We start from the raw sequence: 23,740 nt of genomic DNA, 5'->3' as shown, positions 1-23,740 counted from the left end.
CCCCCTACATTACTAAATGTACCATGTTCTCAAGAGCCACATCCAGATGTCCTTTAACTCCAGTAAGATTTATGTTGTCAAAACAAGCCTAAATTCCCATAGTGCAAACGTTACTATCAAATGTGTTGTTTTCTTTTTTTTTTTTTAAAAAGGGGAATGTTTTGTGCTTCAACCATAGATGTCAAACTGAGAAAAGATTCTCCCTCCCTCAGGTGTAGATAGCTGTAGATGTGGTTTGAACATCTTGGTCTTAAATCTGCAATTTTGTGTTAAGGTAACAAATGGTGTATTGTTATGCCTTTGCCTGAAAAATATGATCTTTATTACATAGTACTGAAGTGCTGTCTGTAAAACAGTTTGTTAGCATAAGCAAATGAAGCAAATACAGCTTCTTGCTGTGCTGTATCCATACACAAACCCAATTCTACCTGTGTGATTTTTATACAGACTGTTGCTTATCTTGCCTTATCCTTAGTGTGCTTCCATTTAACAATAATCTATAATCCTTAGTTAAAAGTGAAGAGCTGAGATATAGAAATACTGAGTTATCTGACCAAGAAAATCTTTGAAATAGGTATTTGAGCCTAAGTTACTATAGTAGCCATTGGCACAATCTTTTTCTATAGCAGTCCCTTCTGCAACAGTTTGTTATTATTTTCCTAGATTTAAGCCAGAGTTGGAATTAAATACTTAATAACACTTCCAGATATGATACTTGAGATCCCTTGGGTCTTAATTCATGCATCATTTTCCTGTGCAAGAATGCTGAAATGAATGTCTCCTTTACTGAGAATGATGGTAAAGAAAAGGCCAAAAATACCATGCTTAGCATATGATTAGGGCTTTACCATCAACATTTTTGTGTATTTTTTCCAGTTTGCCACAGAGCTTTTTAGTCAAACACTAAGACTGAAACAGAGTTATTTCATAGTAGGGTGTGGGTGAGGAGAGGTAATGAGAGATGGAGGACATTGTGACATTGCTTGGAGGGCAGCTGATTTCCTGTAAGGGCAGTGTGTCCAACTGGATAGGTCATTGGTGGTATAGGGCTCTTAAATTGAGTGTACTATTTGAACTTCTGCTAAGTGGCTGGATAACACTGGACAAGTCATTTTATTGTTCTTTGAACTACTTAACTTGTTTACAGATAACCTTGTCTAACAGCCACAGACAACCCTTTGCACTGGAGCTGTAATGGTTGTTGGCCAAATCTGTGCTTCGAAGTGAAGTAGATTTTCTTTCCAGTTAGACAGCATGGTTCAGTCTCTGCCCACATTCAGGGGTGAGGGAACTACTGAAGACCTGTGCTCTTCCTAGTTAGCCCATTCACAGCTGTATTCAGTCAGAGACTGTAGGAGCTTAGAGAAACAAACTTATGAGGTTGCCTTTGCTTGCATAAATCATACTTCCTCTCTCAAAGTTGTCCTTATCCACATTTTGTCCTGTACAAGGGCATAGCCATTACATGTATCCGCTTTAAAATATTCTCAATCTCTTTCTATATGTAATAGTTTTTAGGTATGTGGCAAATAGGATATTTTTTTTTAGGTAAAACTTTTGAGTGTCTCCGTCTTTGATTTCTGTGTGTGCATATGACAGAGCTTATATTCAATTGCATCAAAGTGTAGTAATAAAATGGTGTGGAAAAAGCTATGTGGATTGGATATTGAATGTTAAAAACACCTTTGGAATCTAGAAATAACATAGGTCTGAGAGTGATTGAGCTCAGTGTCAGCAACCTGCAGTTTGATTTGTAGGCTATTCACCTTGCTGCATCCTCATGCAGAGCCATAATGCTTGTATAGGAAAAAATAATTCCATTTGTGTTGTATGCAATATACTTCTGTCTTCTGATTGTTCCTTTGTAAATAAAAGCAGGCTTATGTAGGGAACGTGGACATAAGAATGGAAATTTTGCTAAGGAAGAATCACATATGGAATCATACAGAAAAGCGTCTGCTTACCTAACCTTTCCCACTATGTATTTGATCATGTCCTTTTTAGTTAGCTTTTTCAATCTTTCTCACCTGCTACATCTTTAAAAACGATGCAGCTCTAAAGTAAGGCCTTACTATCCGTGCTATGTGATTAAAAGAATGATTTACTACATTTCAGTCAGAAAATTTGGGTAGCTGACAGTTGTCTTGTCCAGGTAGAATGCAGCTTGACTTGAAAATCTCATTAAAAATATCTTTCATAACCTATCATCAGACTTTTCCTGAGAAATATTGAATATGCAACATGATGAATGGTTTTGTACAATGACTTGTTAGAGCTGAATACTCTAATAATGAGATAGAAATATTTTTAAAATTCTGAATTTCTAAATTAATGAGTTTATAACCTATTTGCTATCAGCAAATAGAAGTGGGTATCCTGAGACTTTGAAAAGTAGATGCAAAGCAGTCAGTGGCCATACTTTCTTTTTTCAACTCAGGGTATTATCACGCCTGTGAGCTGCTATGCTGATGAAAAATGCTGTCTTAAAAATCAGATCCAAAACCAAGGTCTTAAATACTTACGATCAATAAAAATCCAATGACTTTCTTTCCAAACATAGGAAATGTTACTTCAGGGTTAGCTGGCTTCTTTTTTTGAGTCATTACCTTCCACCTGAATTTTACAGTTAAAAGATACAGCTTTTGTTTTATTATTATTCCTTTCTAAACTTTTGAAAAATACTGCAGTGCTTTGTGGAGAAATGTGGGTTAAACGTGGAATTCCAGCAATGGCTGAAGGTCTTTGTGAACATGTGGTATGAAGAAAATGCATTGTATAGCCTTAAGGTGTAATTATTATTAAACAGAAGGGCTCTGTTGACAACGTCTGAATGGGGAAAAAAATACAAACTTGCCCACTTTCCATGTGGGGTTGTTCCCAGATCCCCCATGTGACTGAAGTACTACTGCACAATGAACAGTGATGTGTGGTAAGCACACAATATATCTGTGTTACGTGGTTATGATTAGGATTAACTTGGTTATAGGAACTTATCCCACTGCAAGTGAATTATGCACTGTTTTATTTGTTTCAAATTTAGTTCTTTCTATTGAGTGAGCTATTCTAATTTGATTTCATGTCTGACTGAGTGGAATTTTATTCAGCTGCATGTCTCAGAATGGGTAACAGTGGAAAGATTCACAGTGTATGTCAGCTACCTCGGTTGTCAATCACCTCAGAAGATTGGTCATAAATGTAAAAGAGAAATGGGCAACCAATATTATTTGTGGAGGGAGGAGGCAAGGGGGGAAGCACATATACAGCTATATATATAGCTGTACATCTTATAGTGACAAATACAACATCTTTCTACCTAAGCCTGTAGTACTGAGAGTATTGTTGTTCTATATGTGTGCATTGTTCTCCTAGATGTGTGTGCATGCATTATATAATCAATATTATTTTAAATTCCTAACTTCTGAATATCTTCATTTTTCAACAATCAAGGACTGAATAGGTAGGATGTGATGCTTCCAGGCCATTAGCATCTTGAGATCATAGTCTCAAAGAGCATGAGGGCAAAAGGCGTGATTAGCTCATATATCTGACTCATATTAGAGTTAGAAAACACCCACATGCCCTTGTACTGAGCCAAGATTTTAGCCAAACCCTCCAAAGAACTGATGGTACCACTGACAGAGTAGGAGGTGCAGAGGGGGCATTGCTGTCTTAGGTATAAATTAGCAGTTTCAGGTATTGAAAGATCCAGGGAAGGGGGAGCAAAGGAGATTTTCTCTGTGACCTTGGGCAGGTTACTGAGCTTTTGCACACCTCACCTCAACTAAAAATGGAATAAAATCATTTCTATGCTAATAGTGGTGTGTGAATGAATATATTAGAGACATGACTCAATTCAGTAGTAACAGTAGCTAGCTAAACACTCAAAATAGGTAGATACATTATTTCTTCTGTGCTAACTTGATAGTAAACCTGTTATATCCAATTTGAGGTGCTTGTTGCTATACTGTCTGAACAGATACATGACCATCTTTTCTCAGAGCTGCGACTGTAGTCTCATAAAGCTGCCGAGGGTTTATGCAGGCTGGCACCTGCTGAAGTCAGAGTTTTATTCCAGCTAAAGGAGGAGCTCTAGGATTTGCTTTCTTATCTTCATTATACAAAACTTCTGCCCATTTATTATATAAAATATTGTTTTTGCAATCTTGTGTCATTTCTTTTCAGCCTACTTCACAAAAGCCCCATCCTCTTGAACACTGTTTCTTTCCTTAGGCTGGCAGTTTCATGAAGCAAGTTTGGTCCTTTGCTGATCTCCTGGTTTTTCATATAGCTCCCATTATGCAGCGCGTCATGCGAAAGAAGTGTGCTCAAATGTTGAGTAAGAGATTTTCTCCTTGGAGAGTCTGCTTGGGAAAGTGGGAATCGCCCCCATTTTGCCTGCCTTTATTTTGGTATTCTGAATGCTCAGTTGAGTTTTATTTTAGATATTATCTGTACATCTTCAAAATGGTTGAGATATACTTCACCCCCTCAAAACTGGCATTTATATATTTTCAGTTGCTGAGTAGAGATTCTACTTAGGTTTAGAGTGTAGCCTACTTGTATGTTACATCTGGTGTTTGAGTATTTTTTGGCAGAATTGTCTATTTTCTTAAAAATAACTGTAGTCCCCTTCAGAAAACTAATGACTATAGAATGCCAAAGTCTCTTTTGACCTACTCATTATTATTATTTCTTTGTCATCTTACCTTTAGAGAGATTTTAGTGAAGGTAGTTTGAGAGAGTGCTTTGTATGCACTGAAACTTACAAGTGAACTGCAAAATCCACTAGCAAAATACAATCCTTTGTTTACTTCTCTTTTATCATTTTATATATAAAGTCAGTTTTTTGAAGGGATTTTTCCATCCAAAAATGAAAAGGAAAAAAATTTTTTGACTTTTTTGTACTTCACTGGGACTTGGCTCTTTTCTCTCTCTTTTCTGGGGGATTTGAATTTGTCTGGAAGCACTGGATTAATGCCCTGTCTTAAGGCTGAAGCTAGCAGTTCCCTCATCCCTCAATTAAAGCAGTGAGTATATTGAATTTTAGAGCCTTTCTTTGCTTCAAGGTACCATTCCCACTGGTAGAAAAAAAAAAAAGACATTTTTTCTTATTCAGCTTATACCAACTCTCGAATGGCAGAAGATTGTCTTGCCAGTGTAATTGCATCTAATTGCTTAGCCACACAGTGGCTGTGGCCACATCAGCACAAAGAAATCACGCTGCTAACTGAGAAAGCTAAGCTGGCAAAACGTTTAGCCATTGATCAGATAGTTCCTGACATTTAAAAAAAAATGTCCTTTCCTTATGGAAGGGTTGTTATGTATCTTGAGGAGAATGAGTATAGTGGTACCCTGTTGAGTGTAGCTTTTGAGTTTGACTCCAGTTTCAGTTAGTGGCTGAAATTTCCAGGGATTTATAGAGATACGTAGAAATGAGAAACACTGCATGGACTCTGGCCTGAGATATACTCTTGAGTTTTCAGATGAGTATGAATTGAAGAAAAAATTATTTCCACAGTGTTGTGTACTGACAAGTTGGAATTAGTCAGTGCTGCATCAAAGGGCTTTGTTTGGAAACTGGACTCTGAAGAGAATCTTCTTTTTTTTTTTTTTTTTTAATTAAAAAAAAATGTTTTCCCATGAACTCTGGTTGTAGCCTAGTTCTAACTAGTAAGAATTACATATATCTAATTATTAGTGCAGTATTTTGGTGCACAGCAGTCTACTGAGTTAGTGCCTTCAAATTAATTTCATCCCAGTGCCTTGAATTTGCTTTGAACTGGAGTCTCAAAGGCAGTATGAGACACATGAAGGTACTTCATATGCTGTCATTCTTCAGGACTAATTTTTAAGTTATTTCCTCTTTTTGCCATCCTTTCATTTTCCTTTTGTTGAGCTTGAAATGATCATTGTTCAAGTAGGTCTTTGATTGTGGATTTTTACTCTGCCTGTAAGGGCAAATGTTGATGTTAACTAGAACAATTAGGCTATCTTTCAATGATTCTGTGCCTCCATACAATTAGAATTTCTCTGGTGCCTTTTACTTTGTCACTGATATTCTTTTTCTACTTAATTATTAATTTTTTTATTAACATTCTCATTTGCCATAGATGCTGGCTGTGTATCCAGCGGGGTTCTGTGAGCAGTATGGAACCATTCACACTGAGCAAATTGTAGGACCATTGTGTTATTTCTCTGTGCACTGTACTTGAGTTCAGATGCAATTCTATAATGATGTAGTAAGTAATGGCATTTCATAAATGAGACAGTTAACAGGCTCACTTGTGTGAAGATATATTGAGGGTCTGAATATCTTGAAAACTTTGAGCTTTAAGAATTAAGTAGGTATTCAGCTCTTATGCTAGCTCTCCTCAGAAGGGAGTCCATTTCTATTTCTATGTATTTTGAATATAGTCCTTGGTAAATTAGGGTTTATTTTAGTCCTTCTAATCTCAGTCCATCCAGAATTAGAAGGTGTTCTACGCTATAGAAACTTACAGCATGATAAACTGCTCTAAAAACATACTGACATTTATATTCTTTTCCTCCTCCCACATACATTCCAGTTCAAATGGGAAAGAATAAAGTCCTCCCATTAAAATAGCCTGTTTTGTTTAGGGTCTGTTGTTTAAAGAGGACTTTCAAACATGGCAGAAAAGGTGATAATCGGTTTAATGGCATCAAGTAAAGATCATCAGCTGTTCTTTACAATAAGAATACTGTTTTCCAATGAAAAGAATAGGGCATATATATCTGGCATTGGGAAATGGGAAGCAAAGCAGATTATTTAGTACCCCCCCCCAAAAAAAACAGTTTTGGTGAAGAATTATCTTAGTGGAAGGGTTTAATTCATTCTGAATCTTTGTGGAGCTTCATTGCTCTCATAAACGAAACAGATTTCGCACAATATAAGGTTTTGGACAAAATTAGGTGCAAATTTATTTAAGAAATAAGAAGGAAACAGGTCAAAATACTAAATTCTGGGAATCTGTGCCATTTTTAGCCGCTCTACTGGTGTTTTGCCCAGAAATATTTCAGATTCTATTTACAAACATGAGTACATTACAGGTGAAGTAAAGGTCTTGGAATTTATGGGTGGAGTATGTACATGAACATGTAATATTTCTAAAAGTTTTTAGGAAAAATACTGTATTTCCTTGTTTGAACTTGGATGAGAAATGTAGTGGGTCATAAAATGCCATGCCTCCACACCATGCAAGATTGATTTAATTACAGAAATACCATCCTTGATAGATGAATGTCAAGTATAGACTTGTTTCCTGCATTTTAATATTTGTACATTTAGTCCTTGAATTTTAGCATGCATGGGAGAAATTAGTGTTTTGAAGTGTACTGTGGTTTATGGTTGTGCTTTTCCTCTGTCTTTTAACCTGTTTCTCTAGTCCAGATTTGATGTTTCCAACAAACAAGGAGCAGATGAATTGGCTTACCTGGCATGACGCTCCTGGGAATCTGGATTCATTTCTGTGTGACTTCCAGGAGTTTTAGTAAATTTTGGCTATTTGTGTCAGCACTGTCCAGGCCCTTTTGTAGGATAAGAGGATTGCTGCCTATCTGGAAGTAGTACTGCAGCTTAAGTGCATTAAAGATTGACCAGCATTCAGAGACTAAAAAGAGAAGGTTATGTAAACACTCCAAGTAAAAAAAAAGCAAACATCTCTTACCTGTAATCTGCATCAGGAAAGTAAAAACAGTAATCACCAAAGTGTTTTCTTCAAGTGCTTTTTATTTAGTCCGGACCTAGAAATCCTGACCATGGCCATGCTGTGCCATTAAACTAAAAATATTTTGTAAAATGATGAATTCCTAAAGTTCTGACTCAGACGAAATTACCATTGGCTTCAGTAATAGTTCTCCAACATAACTCTTGAATAAAAAGCTCAGGAATTGTTCCAGCAAATGACAAACAACTGAAACTGAACTTGTTTACTCCTCATTCCTGTATTCAGCATGTATCTGGAAGGAAATAAATCTGCTGTGCACCTCAGGGTAAAGTGTATTAATCAACTAGTTATCTTGTTAAGGGAAAGCAAATGACTTGCTGTGCTGACTGAATACACTGCTATGCACAAAGCTAGCAGTGCTGTTAGCAATCCAGTACTGACTGTTAGCCATCCAGAAGCTGCCAAAGAAGTTAAAATACTGGAGAAGTTCAACAGCAGTGCAGCAATACATCCACAAGCTCAAATTATAAATTGTGACCTAGAGCCAGTTGTGAATCTTTATTTTTCAGAAGTACAGTTTGTGGACATTATTCTATTAAGGCAAATGTATCCTGCTCCTGCCTAAGCAGCAGGATATGGGCGTCCTGTTCCATTAAGGATTACTATTTTGTATGACATTAAAAAGGGAAGACATTCCACAAGGACAGACTGTTATTAATTTATTTCAGTTCACTTATTTTCATTCATATGGGAGTGTAAATGTTGATTGGAAAATGTGCAGAAAGGTGCAGCAGCACTAAGGCTGTTTTGGAACAGTTAAGGGGCAGGCAGTTAGAGTCACAGAATCATAGAATGGCCTGGGTTGAAAAGGACCACAGCGATCATCTAGCTTCAACCACCTGCTATATGTGCAGGGTTGCCTGGAGCCACATCCAGCCTGGTCTTGAATGCCTCCAGGGATGGGACATCCACAACCTCCCTGGGCAACCTGTTCCAGTGTGTCCCCACCCTCTGAGTGGAAAAACTTCCTAATATCTAACCTAAACCTCCCCTTAGTTTAAAGCCATTCCCCGTTGTCTTATCACTATCCACCCTTGTAAACAGCCATTCCCCCCCCCTGTTTGTTTATATGCTCCCTTCAAGTATGCCACTGTGAGGTCTCCTTGGAGCCTTCTCCAAGCTAAACAAGCCTGGTCTCTCAACCTTTTTTTGTAGGAGAGGTGCTCCAGCCCTCCCATCATCTTAGTGGTCCTTCTCTGAACTTGTTCCAAGTCTTTCTGGTACTGGGGACTCCAGGCCTGGTTGCAATACTCCAGATGGGGCCTCACAAGAACTGAGTAGAGGGGGACAAGAGACAAGTTTTTAAGAAGCTAGCTTAACATTAGAGAGATGAGGACATGGGTATAGAAAAAACTCCTCTCTCCCCATCCTTCAGATTAGACAGCCAGTCATGACCTGCCAAGTGTTTTGAAGGTGTGAACCTTGCACAGGGAGAGTCTGCCAGGTAGGGTGCTTTGCTCAGCCAACTACTCCACTTCCTTTGGTCTCTGAGCCTTCCTGTGTCTGTGTTATTATGAAAAGTTGTGATCCTTAACAGAGGATGGCATACTTGGGCACAGCATGCACACTCTTTTTCCTTTAGTCCTGTTTTTCTGAATTTTGTGAAGATGACCAGGAGGAGCTGAAAAAAACTTCTTCAGAGTATTCCAGTGGTCAGCTCTAATTACAGTGAGACTGAAAGGAGCTGTATATTAAAGCATTCATATTTCAGAATTGCCATGTCCATTTCTTAGATGCACTGTTATCTCTTAATAGATTCCTAAGTGTAACAGGAGACCAATTTTTCTTCCCTGAGGTACTTGGCATATGCAGGAAAGCGCTGCTGTACTGTCAGAAAGATGTATGCAGGCTTTGCTGCCTTGTTAGACAGGTATTTGTAGGTTTAAGTGGTGGCTTGTCTTTGAGACAGCTGTTTGGAGGCAATGATTCTAGAACACCAAAGGACTCGAAGCTAAGTGCTCTCATCTTTCAGAGAAGTATAAGGATCTAAGTCAGGCAGGTGATTAATGGCATGTAGGTGCCTAAATTAAAGAGAGGTATTTGTAGAAGCAGTTCAGTAGTTTCCTTGATCACCACTTAGGGTCAATTTTTAAGATCAGTCAGAAGTGTGAGCAGAAGCTGGATCTGCTGGGAATCCCCATCCCAAGTCTCCACCTGTAGGAACAGCAGATCATTAGCAGCATGGCCTTTGTCAAGGCTAGTTGAGAAGTCATTTGAGACGTGTTATTTTTAAAATCAAAATGGCTATTGAGTTGTTACAATACATGTTGTCACAGTGATGTGAAAATACAGAAGTTATAAATTAGATGGCTATATTTGAAGAACATATTTTGACTCTGTATATAATAATTATTAGCCAGCACAATATTTCCTACTGTTTGCCTTTAGTCATGTTCACTTACATTACTTAGGTTTCTTTTTAATAGGATCTCTATCAACCTTTGAATCTCCCCCAGGACGCTTTAAGACAAGCCACTGCTAGACTGTGGAACAAAGGTTTGTTTAAAGCTCTCTTCTGCCTAACTCACAGGCTGCAGGCACTGTGGAAGTAGCTGGAAAATTAGCATCAATCCATGCAGTGTCATCAGTAATCCTCAGCTTCAAGGAAATCTCACCACATCACTCTCCTTTTATGTGTATATATGTGTATGTTTGATACTGTGCACGCATACAGAAGAAGAGCAGATAATTATTTGATCATCTTCTGCAGCGTTAAGGATAGACACTGAGTTTAAACACTGAGCTTAAATGAGCTACTCTGATTAATGATTTTATAAACTCTAGTATAGGGTCAATAGAAGAAAGAGAATTGCTGCTATTATTTCTGCAAGAGGTATCCATGCCATTTTCTCCTTCTTGTAGCTTATTATTCTTGTGTGTCTGAGTTCAGAAGTCTTGAAAGGAGAGGAGTATATATAACATATTTGTTTGTCCTTTGGAAAAAAAATAAATCTGTTTCCCACACGCTTCCTAAGAGGGATGCGATAGTAGCACTACAATAAAAGTAATAGTAAGTTGCAATTGCGCTTTAGCTGGAAATGTTTGTACTGTGTTGTTCCTGGAAGATGGTAATAATGTAGCATCCAGCTTTTATTGTTACAAAAAAAAAAAAGTCAAGGGTGAAGACCTTAGAAGATGCTCCAAGGTATTTTTTTCTCTCTCATTAAATTGTTTTGAAAATGCCAGTCACTTTGGTGCAGTCTGTGCCAAAGGAAACAGATTTGCTCTGGAGAAGCATCATTATCAACAGGAGGGCTAAGTCATCTCGGACAGGTTTAATTTAACTCCATCTAGAGTGGTGCAGATTTCACCAGAGACAAGGAAATGATCTTGGCCTTTCCTTCAAGTTGGTGGCAGCATTTTAATGAGAGCCCCCTAAGCACCTCATACAGTATTAGCATTGCCACATTGTGAAAGGCCTTCAGCGTCCTGTTCCAAACCTGAATTAATTTACTCAATAAAACCTCATGTTGGACAGTTTTAAAGGACAGCCTAGATGGTGAAAATACAAGCTGTTCTACAGAACTGCGCACTTGCAAAGGTGTTTGCTGATGGATGTGGGACAGACAAGAAAGAAAAGGAGCTTTTGAAAAGTCTTTATTGAGAAAGTTTATACTGTGCATTTCTCACATTGCTGCAGGCAACTTTCTTCTGTTGTTACAAAATTTGTGAAGGTTACTATATGCTAATTTTTCTATGCCTCATAAAACTCTTAATTGTAGATGTCCTGAGCCAACAGCTACTTTAGTAGCTAAATCCGTATACACAAATAAGCCCGCAGCTTATAAAGATAACTTTAACCAGGTGTGTGTACTTATGTGTGTATTTAATCCAGATTCTGGTGTTCTGTTTAACACTTATGAATAGGGATCACAACCCCTTAAGGGCCCTCTTCTGCTTCATGGCATCATAAACAAAATGGCTCCGGAGCTCAGCATAGATAGCTCTGGTATTTTGGATATAATGCCAGTAAACAAGAAACCCCCCATGGCATGCTGACTGACTTGTTTTCCTCAGCAAAGTAGTGAAGAACTGCAGTGTGCTTGCGGAGTTACTGTGTTGCTTTTTCCACTTTATTAATAGCGATAAGGATTTTTGGGGAGATAAATATTTGAGGGTTTGCCACCATACACAACATTGCATATTTTTGTTCTGCATCTTGATCTTTATCTTGCTTCTTTTTTTTTCCTTTGGCTGAAGATTGCTGAGCATCAGTTAATTAAGATGGGAGCTAACACAAATGAGGCTCACTGTGACACAAAGGGTTTGAGACTTTGAGTTTGTGTGCGATAGAAAGCTCTAGATGAACAGTGGAGAAGGCCGTTAGTATATGGCATACCTGGTGAATTTGTTGAATTATCTGCTTGGGAAGACAAGCTGATGAAAATGAGAAAGCTGTGGCTTCGTGGCCTGTTTCTGTTGTGAATACATCTTCATTAAATGTATGGTCATCCACCGTCCTTTGCTCAGAATGATATCCTGGGCAAATGAACACGAAGGCTGGTATTGTAAGTTTCCTATTGTCTTGGAGAGAGAGAAGATGACATAAAATGAGTCTTGTTTGTTTGTTTATATGTTTGTTTATTTAGAGCTAATGTCTGGTGTATTGGTCTAAGCCAGTTTTGATGACTGCTTCCCACTGCTTGTCAGGGCAGCGAAAGCCTTAGTGTCATGTTGGAAATATGTCTGATGGTACTAACAGTCCCTCTGGCAGGGAACAGCAAGTACACTGGGCTGTGCAGGTCAGCAGAAATTGCTTCTTTGAAGTAGGATTGCAGTTACAAAGGTGATTCTTCTTGCTGTAGCCTGAGCTAATTTGTGACCATGGAGTCCTGAAGGATCAGCTGAAATCTCCCAAGCACCAGTCAGTCCTCTGTAGAAGAAAATTTTCTTCTCAGTTCTCCATGGAGAAATCAGGCCAAGAGTACTCTGGATTCTGGCTGACTTAGCAACTAGTTAAAGTTAGGGGATAGCAACTTGTCTGCCTCCCCCAAAGACTTGCTGTGCTAGAGACTGAGAAATGCAGAAATGTATTGTTGTGGCCTAGCCTGAAGGCAGATCTGTGGGCTGCTCTGAGCTCCCCTGGAAAACAAATCTAAGATAGGGATGGCTGTTCTAAAAATAATGTGGAGTTTTATTTGCACAACTTATTCAGCAGGTATTCACTGAGGTGCTGAAATTCTCTTTAGAATGCCTGAAATTTGACTGTAATACTTAATCTGAGTCTCTCAGCATGTCTTACATACATGCAAAGAGTGTACTTTCATCTCACACCATAGACTTGGTGCAGTTTGTTGTAAACCAGTGGAGCTGGTTGAAATTAAGGGCTCAGTCGTATGTCACCTGTGAGATCAGTGGGAATACTGGTAGCTATGGTACTGGCCTAGGCTTGGTTTGAAGAAACATGCATTATTCTTTCTAGTGAAGGAGTCACAGCATCTGGAATCTGGAGTTATGGAAAGGTTTGGTGGATCTTCCTTCACCACCTCATGACCTTAAATCATGACTTTGAGAACATGTAACTGCTGCAGTCTGAAGACAGAAGGGAGCAAGAGGGGAAGCTGTTTGGAACAATCTAAGGAAAGGCATCCTACACATGCTGTAGCTCCAACATCATTTGAGTTGCCACCAACAGAAGTAAATGGAGTCGTCTTCAGGCAAAATAGTGTGAACTGACTTCTAGTTGGTATCAAAGATATCTTCCTACCTTCTTGTTTTTGAGTTACTTCCACCCCAATGATCTTCACTGCTGACTCGAAAGTTTCTTTGAGTACACCACTCTTACGTATTAGACAATTTTGCAGCTATCTGCATGTGACACGCATTGCACAGATTGTGTCTTTCCAATATAGCAACAGTGTTAAAGAAACAAAAATTTTCAATTCTTCTGTGCTCTTTTTTTCTTCTTTTTTTTTTCCTTTGAGCATTCCTGAATATTAATGTGTGGGGACAGAGGTATCCACTTTAAGGAGTGCATTTTTGGTGTCAGTATTGCACATACCTTGTGTTAAGTGAGATTTACTCTGGTGGTCGCTGTCTGAAAATTAATTAAAACTAATTGGTTTGGGTTTTCATCCTAAAATGAAAATGTCAGAAAGTATAGGGATTCCAACCTGTGAATGCAAAACTTGCTAATGAATGAAGAACCACTCAGGATTTTCTCCCTGTGTTTTGCTGACTTACGGTGCTTTTAACACAGTGACAAATTAATTGACTAGATGTAAAAGAGATGGACAGTGCTTAGCAAGAAAGGACAGGATGTACATTATAAGACAGCTGGTTCTGCCTCTGTTGGCTTATGGAGACAATATACATTGGAAAGCTAACGAGTCTCTGTTGCGTAAGATAGATTCTCCTTATAATAGAATTGCACGCTTTGTCTCTAAATGGGGTTATTATACACACCATTGCACAATGTTTGAAGAGCTTGGTTGGCCCTTGTAGAGGGTTAGGAGAGAAATAAATTGGAAAACAATTGCACATAAGACCTTCAATCCATCAATTGCTTCATATTTATCCAAATTACCGTTGTACTGTTCCAAAATACAAATCTGTGATACATTCAGGGGTGGAATGTTAATACTGACCAGCCATGTTTTGAAAGGAAGATTTTTCTTTTGCTGCTGTTTTTAACTTGCAGTAAAATCTTGCATTCACAAGAAGAAAAGGCAGTAGTGACAGCCACTTGTAGCGACAAAATAACTCTCTACTGAGAGTGAATTCTCAATTTAATTTTTGCCACTATGCAAACTCCATTCTGAGTCTCTGGAGCTTTTGATTTTTCTAGAGATGAACTGTGAACAACCCCATTTATAAGGAGCTCTTCCTCAGTTGTATTCAAAATTCTAGGGCGATGTTTGTAAAAGTAACTTATGATTTAAGATGCTTCCATTTCTGGGTCCATTACAATGCATAGTTTTCAGAAAGTGCGAAGATCTGAAAACTCTGAACACCTCGTGCTTTCAAGTGCTGAATGCACAGAATTTGAAATGTTCAGCACAGAAAGGTGTAACTATGTCAATGGTGTTTGCTTCCGTTCAGGCATGGTTACGTCTCGTTCCAGCAAGTATTCTTTTCCAACGAGAAAGCAGAGAAGACACGTGATAAAGAAAAATTACTTAGCGGTAGTTGTGCGAGTCATAGTTGTTCCTATTCATCCTTTCCTTTCCTGTTCCATGGCCCACTCAGTTAAGCTGGAATGTTATATGTATTTCTGTATGTGTGTCTGTATATGTGTATGTATATGTGCATTTGAAGGATTTTGTCTGGAATAAGCTGCTATGTTTTTGTACAGTCCTTGCCTGATATTTCTGTAGCTTTATCACTTCCTGTTGGGTGAAGCTATGATCCATAACGTAAAGCAATGTGGCTCATAAGAAGAAATTGGAATAAGCACAATTACTTGAAATTAATATCCCACCTCTGAATACTTCTCCAGAGATGGTTATACGTTCTCTGTGGTAAAGTGTGTTCACTGATGACAGTGTATAAGAGTATTTCACTCATTGTTTGAACTAACTAGATTAATGAGCTCTCCTACTGCTATCACAACAACTTTAAATACCTCATGGCTAGTGAGGAAAGACTGACACACTGGCAAATTTGTTTTTGCAAATATCTTCCCGATATAGTTGCATTTTCTGGTGATCTCTCATTGCAGGTTGTGCTGCAGCTATACTAGTTTTATAACAGCTCTTTCTTCTATCTTTTTCTTAGGAGAAGGAGAAGCTATATGTGGAATTGAAGCATGTCCTTGCCCGGCAGCCGGGACCTGAAGCTGCAGAGCAGTTGCAGCTCTACCGGCACACTCTCCGAGAGAAGACCAAACAGCTGAAAGTAAGGGATGCTCTCTGTCTCTGGGTAAAAGGCTGCCAGGTTTGGTGAACAGCTTCACTGCTGTTCCTGGAGACTTAGACTCCAGGAAGATTTTCAGTGTTCAATGTGCACGCAGTAGTATATTAGGTTAGGAAAATAAAGTCCATTCTGTGCCTCCCCGGTAGCAGTAAGATATATTTTTGTCCCATTACATTTGTTTATTTCATTACAATTAGAATATGTGTGCACAGCATAATGCTGTAAATGCTTTTCGTGCACATTGTGGGACACCACCAGTTTTCCATTAAGATTATTCTTTCTCTTTTCTTAAAATCTTGAGATCTTTAATAGGCAAATCGAAACCATTTAATTTACTTTTAACAAACTAGTGGGAATATATTGAAAACTATGTCTGAAACTGTTCTAATTTATCTTAAAATGCATAGACGTATGTTAGACTTGCAAATTTTATAGTGATGACTAGAGTAACCTTAACCCTTTGTCACTAGAAGGGAAGATTTTTTTATTTGAGAAAGAATTTTGAGGAAAACTTTGAAAGTATGGTATTAAGAAGTGATTCTTTGAAAGAATGAGTTGATCTTCCCTTGTTCTTGCCTGCATGAAAGATCAGTCTCCCCAGGAGTTCATCTGCTCCTATAGCTCCTTTCTCTGTTGAAGTCATCATCTCCTCTTCACTGCATCATAATCATGTCTGTACTAACCATGAGAAAAAAAAATGTACAGGAGCAGATGGGCCCTTAGGAAACAAAGAGGCTGTTATGCAAATCTTAGCTTTCCATGGAGAAGAAAAACAATGTAGAAAATGTAAAACAGAAGCCAAAGTTTAGCTAAACTGAATGTGATTTGAAGTCTTCCATACGGTTTGCATTTGTTCTTAATGCAGTGAATTGCTACTGTGCATTGCAGGCACAGTATGCTGCAATGTACTGGTGTGCATATCATTTTGTGGTGCCAGGTCAAGCAATTCTCCTCCTTAAAAAAGGAAAACGCACTATGCATGCTCTTATTTTCTTTAAAGTTTATAGATTCATTTAATCCATATTTACACTGTCTGGTGCTACTTTGATTGTGTGGATTTAATTACTTCATGCAACAAAGTAGGTCCCTCTCAATAAAAAACGTTATAATTAAATAAAGCCCTGCACTGTGATTTGTAAGCCCTTCATTTTGAGTTTTCAACCAGATTTGTGTCCCAGCACATTAAAAGCTGATGTATGTATTAATGCAATTCCTGTAATGCCTGGGGGCGTATTTTACATGTTTTATTGTAGTTAAATTGCATATCCTTAATCTCCTAAACTGTCCTTAGGTGGGCAGAGGTGACTCAACGAAAATTGAAGGAAAGTGAAATGTGGTGGGAAAATGGTGATTTCTTACATGGTCAAATATGAAAAGCAAAAGTGCTTGTAAAACTAACATACGTGTAAGTAAAACTAACTTCTCCCATTTCTGCATTTTGCTTTTTGTTTTTTTAGATTTTGTCCTCAGAGCTGAATATGTATGAATCACAGAGCCAAGAATACAAATATGAAATTGAGAGGCTTGCCAACGAGCTTCTGAATGTGAAAAAGAAATATCTGGCTCAGAAACGCAAGGAACAACAGGCCAAGTATGGGAAAATAACAGTTTTATCTATACAATGTTTTGCATAAACCTCCATTTTTTTAAGACCCTGCTTTATCCTTTTGATCAGAATGTGTCCAAATTTGACTGAAGTGATAGAGTTTTGTTGCCCAACTTTCCTGATGTTTTGCTTTACGCTACTTCATATTACTTTGTGTTACTAGTCTGGTCTAGATTTACTGTGATTTGTGGTCACATCAAGAACATCCAGCAGTGATACTGCTGACGCATTCTGCAGTATGGTTAAATTATCCATGCCAATTAGATAATGTACAGAAGCTGCGTATTGGTTTCTGTACCTCTCATCTAACGAGAGATCCTCAAATGTTATGGAGACCTCAGTGCATTTCATGAGTTGTAATTAAGTGAAACAGCATTGCATATGGAGGACAATCTTTCTTCAGGTGACAACTCCATAATCCTGGTATAACAGCAATGTCGTTATTGCTACTAAAATGTGGCAGCTGTGACTATCCCCTTTTGGCAGCAAATATCATTGCCAGTGGTTGCAGAGAAGAGCACTTCCCATCCACTTCTTGTTTTCTTCTTACATGAGATAGAAGGAAAGGTGGAGAGAAATGATGGGCATGGAGGAAAGTGAGAAATGCTTGGAGCCTGGCTTTGTCAGATGTTTTACCCTTTTGAGGGGAGAGCTTAAGAACTTTCTTGTAGGTAGTTGTTGTCTCTCCATAACCAGCAGCAGCTTGGGGTTACCTTTCTGCCAGTCTCAGTCCATAATTGAGCATTTGTCTGCTCCTTCCAGTAAAGATAAAACAACTAGGATCTCAGTTGCCCATATTCAGGCCTATTAAAGTGACCTAATTTGCAGAGGCTGAGAGATGAGGCATTCTGATCATGAATCTCTAGGCTGGAGCCTGGAGTGTGACTATTAGTCACTTCTGAAAATTGAGTTATGGGACTTCTCCTGTTAAGAATAAGTTACTTAGAAACAAGTTTCTTAGATTTCTGCAGTCAGATGACGTTACCTATGACCAATTTTTTCTACGTATGTCTTTTGTCATTCCATCCATTTCTTCAACTTGTCCCTTCCTCACATATCATAGCCAACCATACTTTATATTGCTGAATGTAATTCAAAGCTGGCAGTATCTATTTCTTCCTTAATCATATTTGAGGCAGCAAACAGTTTTGATGACTGAATTAGCAGTGATAAACAGTGGCTTTAGTCTATCTGCAAATTGCATAATGTTACCTTCGTGTTTGGAATTAACAACAATTGTGCAGTGCTAATGGCTTTCCTGGAGCTTTAGGATCAATATGTGAGCCTACCATCATGCCTGATAATCCATTTCGGCAGCTAAGTGTCCTCTTCACAATAGTTTCAATGTTTCCATTTTGGACCCTGGCATCCTGTTTCTTTCTGATCCTTAGATGAGAAGAAATTCACCAATGTTTTGTTGTTATGTTGTACCTAGAATTAATTTCTGTTATGACCACTGAGAAAACAATTTGTTAGAGGCATAACTACACTAAAGAAAACAAAAACACTATGTGAGGCGACGTTGACTGAACTTGTTAATTGTACACAGCAAATGGAATTTTGTGGTGTAGGTCCATTAATGACAGACTCATTACACTGCTTATAGGTTCAGGACAAAGATATCTGCTATTAGTGCAGTTTGTCAGGTTGTTTTCCTTGTGGATGAGTACGGTTATCGTCCTGTGAGCATGGTGTCTTTGTGGCATCTGTGTTTGGAAGTACAGTCATTTGCTGTTGGTGGTGCTTCTGCTGGACAACTGTGTCTCACTCCTCCCACCTCCAGCTCACCAGCACTGTGTTGTCAGCCTTGACTCACTTCCCTTGCGTCGTGGCTGCTGTAGGTAGCTGGGCTCTGCTAGGCCTGGGCTCTTCTCTGCCCCTCGTTGTTCTGTTCCCTGGAAGAAAAGTGCTGGGCCACAAGCTGCATTCAAGGTTATGTATACCCAAAGGCATAAATGGATGTATCAGCCATGGATAATTGCAGGTTCTGTATCTCTAGATTCCTTTTTGTGTTGCCCAACAGCAAAGGAAACAACCTTGTTATGCTGCCTTCCTTCTTCAAACTGCTAATTGTGCATGACGTGTCTTTTGCTTTCTGCAATAGAGAAAGTCTGTTCTGCAGCCAGATGCTTCCCCAGGGAGTCCTTCATCCCTGACGTACAGCCATTCCACGTCGTTGCTGCCTCAGACTGCTCTTACAGGCACATCCTGGTGTGTAGATGCTAACCAGAGAGTCAGAGCCAGTTGATTCTTAGAATCTCAGGTTGCTTTAAATCCCAGCTGACACAAAACCACTGACTTGATCTCTATCACACTGGCTAATGTTAACACCATGTCCGAAATAAATGTGTCTGCTTTTGCTAATGAAAAAAGGATCCTGTCAGGACAATAGCATTAGCAGCATTATTGATTACCCTGGTATGAAGGAGAATTAATACTCTGAGATAAACTCACTCAAAGGTATCATCTAAAGCTTTTATTGATTTCCACAAGACACTTCTGTTTTGTGATTTAAGCTCTTGATATTGAACTAATGCAGCTTTCCATGGGATGCTAAAGGAATATAGTGAGTGACAATAGGAATTTATCTTCACTTTATGTTCAAGCTGAAAATATCAGTTTCAGATTTTCTGGATCTGAAATCCTCTTTTTCTTTTCTCTAATTCTCAATGTTATCTTTCTTAGATGTTTTAGGCTTTCTTTTCCTAACTCCATTTTAACCTCCTTCTTGTATGCTTTCTGCTTCATTACTTTTTCTAGTTGCTTTTAGCACCAGGATTCTAGTTTGATCTTTGTAAAGATTGGTGAGAAAATGCAAAGCTTAAATTCACACCAAAGACCTGATCCTTCAGTCTTACCTATGTAAATAACCATGCTGAGGAATGTCAGTAGTAGCTGGGAGCTTTTGTACGTGGCTGCTTGCACATTAATTCTGCATTAATATATTACAGTATTCTGCTGCACAGAATGTTCCATATTGATGAGCACATCTGTTGGCTGTCTCCATGGGAGCGTGAAGCCAGGGCAAGCACGGACTCTGGATCATTTTCCCTCCTCAGATTTGGAAGCCCAATTATGAGATAGGATGAGCCATCTAAATGTAGCATGTTAGCTCTTCGTGCTGTCAGCTGGAATGTCCATTAGAGCTATACTGGTATAACTAAAAATATGTACATGTAGTTTTTTGTGGCAAAGTTCATCTGAGCTATCTTTTGCCTATTCTCCCACCTCCATATGAGTTAAATTTGGAAAGAGAGGCAGAACTAGTCCTCCTACAAGGTTTCTCTGAACTTCCTCCTCTCCCCACGCAGACTGTAATATTTAAGGATAGAGAAAAGTATCAATCCCAGGAAGTGTTTTCTTTTCCTTTACTGGGGACTGAATATAGGTGCTTCTGGGTTCTAATGTAGAAGCCTGGTTTCACTCATGATTTTGTCTCTGTAAAATAGATGTAATGGTACTGACCTTCTTTGTAAAGCCTAGAGATCACTGCTGTTGTGACAAACTAGTTCATCATAAAGCTCTACCTTGTTAATTTAAAATATCTCAGGACCTACTTCTGAAACATCCAGTGTATCACCGTGAGTCTGAAATACTGCCCTTTGTATTTGTTCTGCTGTGCTTCCCTCACAAACCTCTTTAGAAGGGAACCAGCTAACCCTTGTTCCCTCATCCTAAGGCCATCAAACTGAAGCCTACCTGGATCCTCAGACAGAGCAGCTTCCTGGGGCTGCCAGTGTACCTACAGTGCTATTTTTTCTGCAAATGTCACAGGCAGAGTAATTATCACTAGAACTCTCTCAAGACGTGAAGAGAGATAACACTATTTATTCATTAAAATTCAACAAAGTAAAAGCATCTCCACATTGTGCCTTTGATGAATGTAGCTGTTTTAAAACAAATGTCTACTTGCTAGAATGGGTTGATTATTAGAAATCTGAAGTCACGGAGCTCATGCACAAACTTGCTCTAATGAGGTGCTTTGACCATTTTGGGGAGTGGCACTAAGCTCATTTGTTTCTGGTTTTAAATAGTTCCAAAAAGCATCACTAGCCTTGTAATTAGATCCAAACAGACACCCAGTCTTGGCAGTGTAGCCAAACAGACTTTAATCAACAAATTTTTAATGATCTCTTGATACATGGTTGCATCAAAGAAACTTTGGAGGATGACAGATTCTTTAGTTTGTAAACATCATTGGGCAGCAGTACGAAAAATGCATTTTCCTTTTCTTTGTTTCTATTTCAAGGGAGAAGGAGCGATCCTTGGCTGAAAGGGAATCTGAGTTCCCACACCTCAGATCTGATGTTCCTCACTTCACTGGAGGGGGCTTTGCTCTCAGCAGACCCATTCCCAAAGTCACAGCTTAGGAGTGGACTCATCACTTTCCCAGTCTCTTGCTAAACTCTGTCTAGGCTGGATTGTTTGACAAATGAGAATTCAGAAAGAAATTCCATATCAACTTTTGCTCTGAAATCACTGTATTGCCTTCAGGATAATAAAGGCATTTTGTGTTAGAACTAACCTACTTGTGGTTTAGAAACAGTGGTCTAAATCTGCATGTATGATGCCAGCAGAAACCTGAACTGTAGAACTGAGTGGAAAGAGGGATGTGCATGAAGACCATGCAGATATCTCTTCAATACTGTATCTCTTTATTTAGCACAGTAACACCACAAAATGTCTGAAAACGTGGAGAGATTTCTCCTTTATCTACCTCTGTTGTAAGCACTCACTCCATTTGTCATCTGAGTCAAAACACCTGAAAGAAAAGTGAAAACAGAAAAGAAAAATTAATAAGCTGATGTTCCAAGCCCTACTGTGCAAATGCAAAATTAACAACTCTGCTCTTAGATGTACACATGTAGCAGCTCTTTGTGCAGGTGGTATATAATTTGGTTTATTCAGTGTTTGCTGCTGTTGTTAGTAAGATCAAGGAGGCTTGCGGCTGCAAAGTGCATTATTAAGAATGTGATTCTGTTTACTCTGATAGACACAAAGTGACATAATTATGCCTATTCAACTGGGGAGACTGCACACTGGCTGGGACGTGCTGTTCTCCCACATAAATCCTTCCCAGTAAGTCAAACTTGGACTCAAAACATGGGAAACTTTACTCTTTAATTTCTAGGCTTGGGCATTTTTGTAACTTTCAGAAATTGTTTTTGTAATGCAGCAGGAGCCCTCCAACCTTTTCAGCCAAAAGAGATTTAATTACCATTCATTAACAAGTGAAATGACAAAGTCACGGCATGAGGTGCCGAAGTATAGAAAACTTTCAAGCTGTAAAATAAAATGTTTTCAAACTGATTTGTACGTGGAAGCTCTTTCTCAGCCTGGGGAATAAAAATACTTGTCCAAAGAGATATGCTGATAAATATTTCACAGGCACCAAAAAAAAAAAAAACCCAAAAAACCCTTTGCAAAGATTTTGTTCTTTCCTTTGGTGGAATACATAATTAAATATTAAAGCTACTGTGGGAAACTTTTAATGGAAGTGTTTAATTCAAAAGAATCAAGTTAAATACGACAGGGATCTACTTTGCTTTTACACTGGGGACCAGAACACTTAGTCATCAGATCCATTGTATTTTTCTTTTGTTCCCGAAATAGATATTATTGCTTTATCTCCGCTGAGTGCATTATGCTGAAGTTATCATTTTAGGGCAGTCATGCTCTCTGAATCGTGTCTTTTGTGTACCTGACATATCCTTATAGTTAGAATAACTGAGAATAACTGACATGGGGTGCCTCAGTTTGATGGGATCCCAAGAAGGTTTTAAGAGCAGTGTTTGTTAGGAGCCCGAGTATCCAACCTGCAGCTGGACTCCACTCTGCTTACTGATACTGGGAAGATGTTTGTACTGAAGTAAAGCAGTAAAGTCACATTTACTAATTCACACAAATAAGAGGCACTGTTACCCTCACAGCATAACATCACACTACAGAGAAGCAATTTATTTATCATGCTCTGAGCTGTACAGCATAGTGTCTAACTTAAGCCAGCAGTGATTGGAGTCTGTGCTCACTTCTTCCTTCTGTTTGGTATCAGGGTTTATAATACAAGGTGTTATTGTGCTTAACAAAATGCTACATAGTTCAGAGCAAAAGAAGAGGAGCCAAGCGGATGAAATATGCTCGCTAATTGAACTTTTATGAGTACTTCAATAAAAGAGGCTCTTTTCCATCCTCTGATGTATTTCACAGGAGTTTGCATTGCATACATTTGTACTGTCTCTACGGTAAGACGCTCCATCCCTCAATGATACTTGACCTCAGTTTTCCAGTATATAAAATGGGTGGGATAGTATTTGCCTAATGATTTGCAGAGGTGAATTTGCTTTTGTCTAAAAAGTGCTTAGTCTTCTAAATTAAAAAATAAATAAAAACAAAACAAAAACCCACAGAGTGCAAAAGAACTGCAAATTTTCTTATGCAACGCGTTCCTCCAGTCAGAAAGGCTGGGAGCTGAGTGCAGGAAATTCCACGTGCAAAGTACAGCAGATTTTACTGCAGACATCCACAACACCGGGCA

General features: G+C 38.7%; 1 protein-coding gene across 1 annotated transcript in view; it reads left to right on the top strand.

The window, feature by feature from the left end:
• Window positions 1–22,396, top strand: part of CFAP58 (cilia and flagella associated protein 58) — a 63,868-nt gene extending 41,472 nt beyond the window's left edge. The window contains exons 16-18 of the mRNA XM_042818207.1: window positions 15,462–15,581; window positions 17,057–17,190; window positions 21,455–22,396. Coding sequence (XP_042674141.1) covers window positions 15,462–15,581; window positions 17,057–17,190; window positions 21,455–21,575 — 375 coding nt within the window. The 3' untranslated portion in view covers window positions 21,576–22,396. The remainder of the gene's footprint in view (window positions 1–15,461; window positions 15,582–17,056; window positions 17,191–21,454) is intronic.
• The last annotated feature ends 1,344 nt before the right edge of the window (window positions 22,397–23,740 follow it).

Source organism: Centrocercus urophasianus, unplaced genomic scaffold (assembly GCF_019232065.1).
Source record: "Centrocercus urophasianus isolate 14NV4802_14NV808 unplaced genomic scaffold, USGS_Curo_1.0 seq_17, whole genome shotgun sequence".
In the NCBI taxonomy this organism is placed as follows: Eukaryota; Metazoa; Chordata; class Aves; order Galliformes; family Phasianidae; genus Centrocercus; species Centrocercus urophasianus.
The sequence above is the reverse complement of the archived record's forward strand: the minus strand, read 5'-3'. Positions and strand labels throughout refer to the sequence as shown.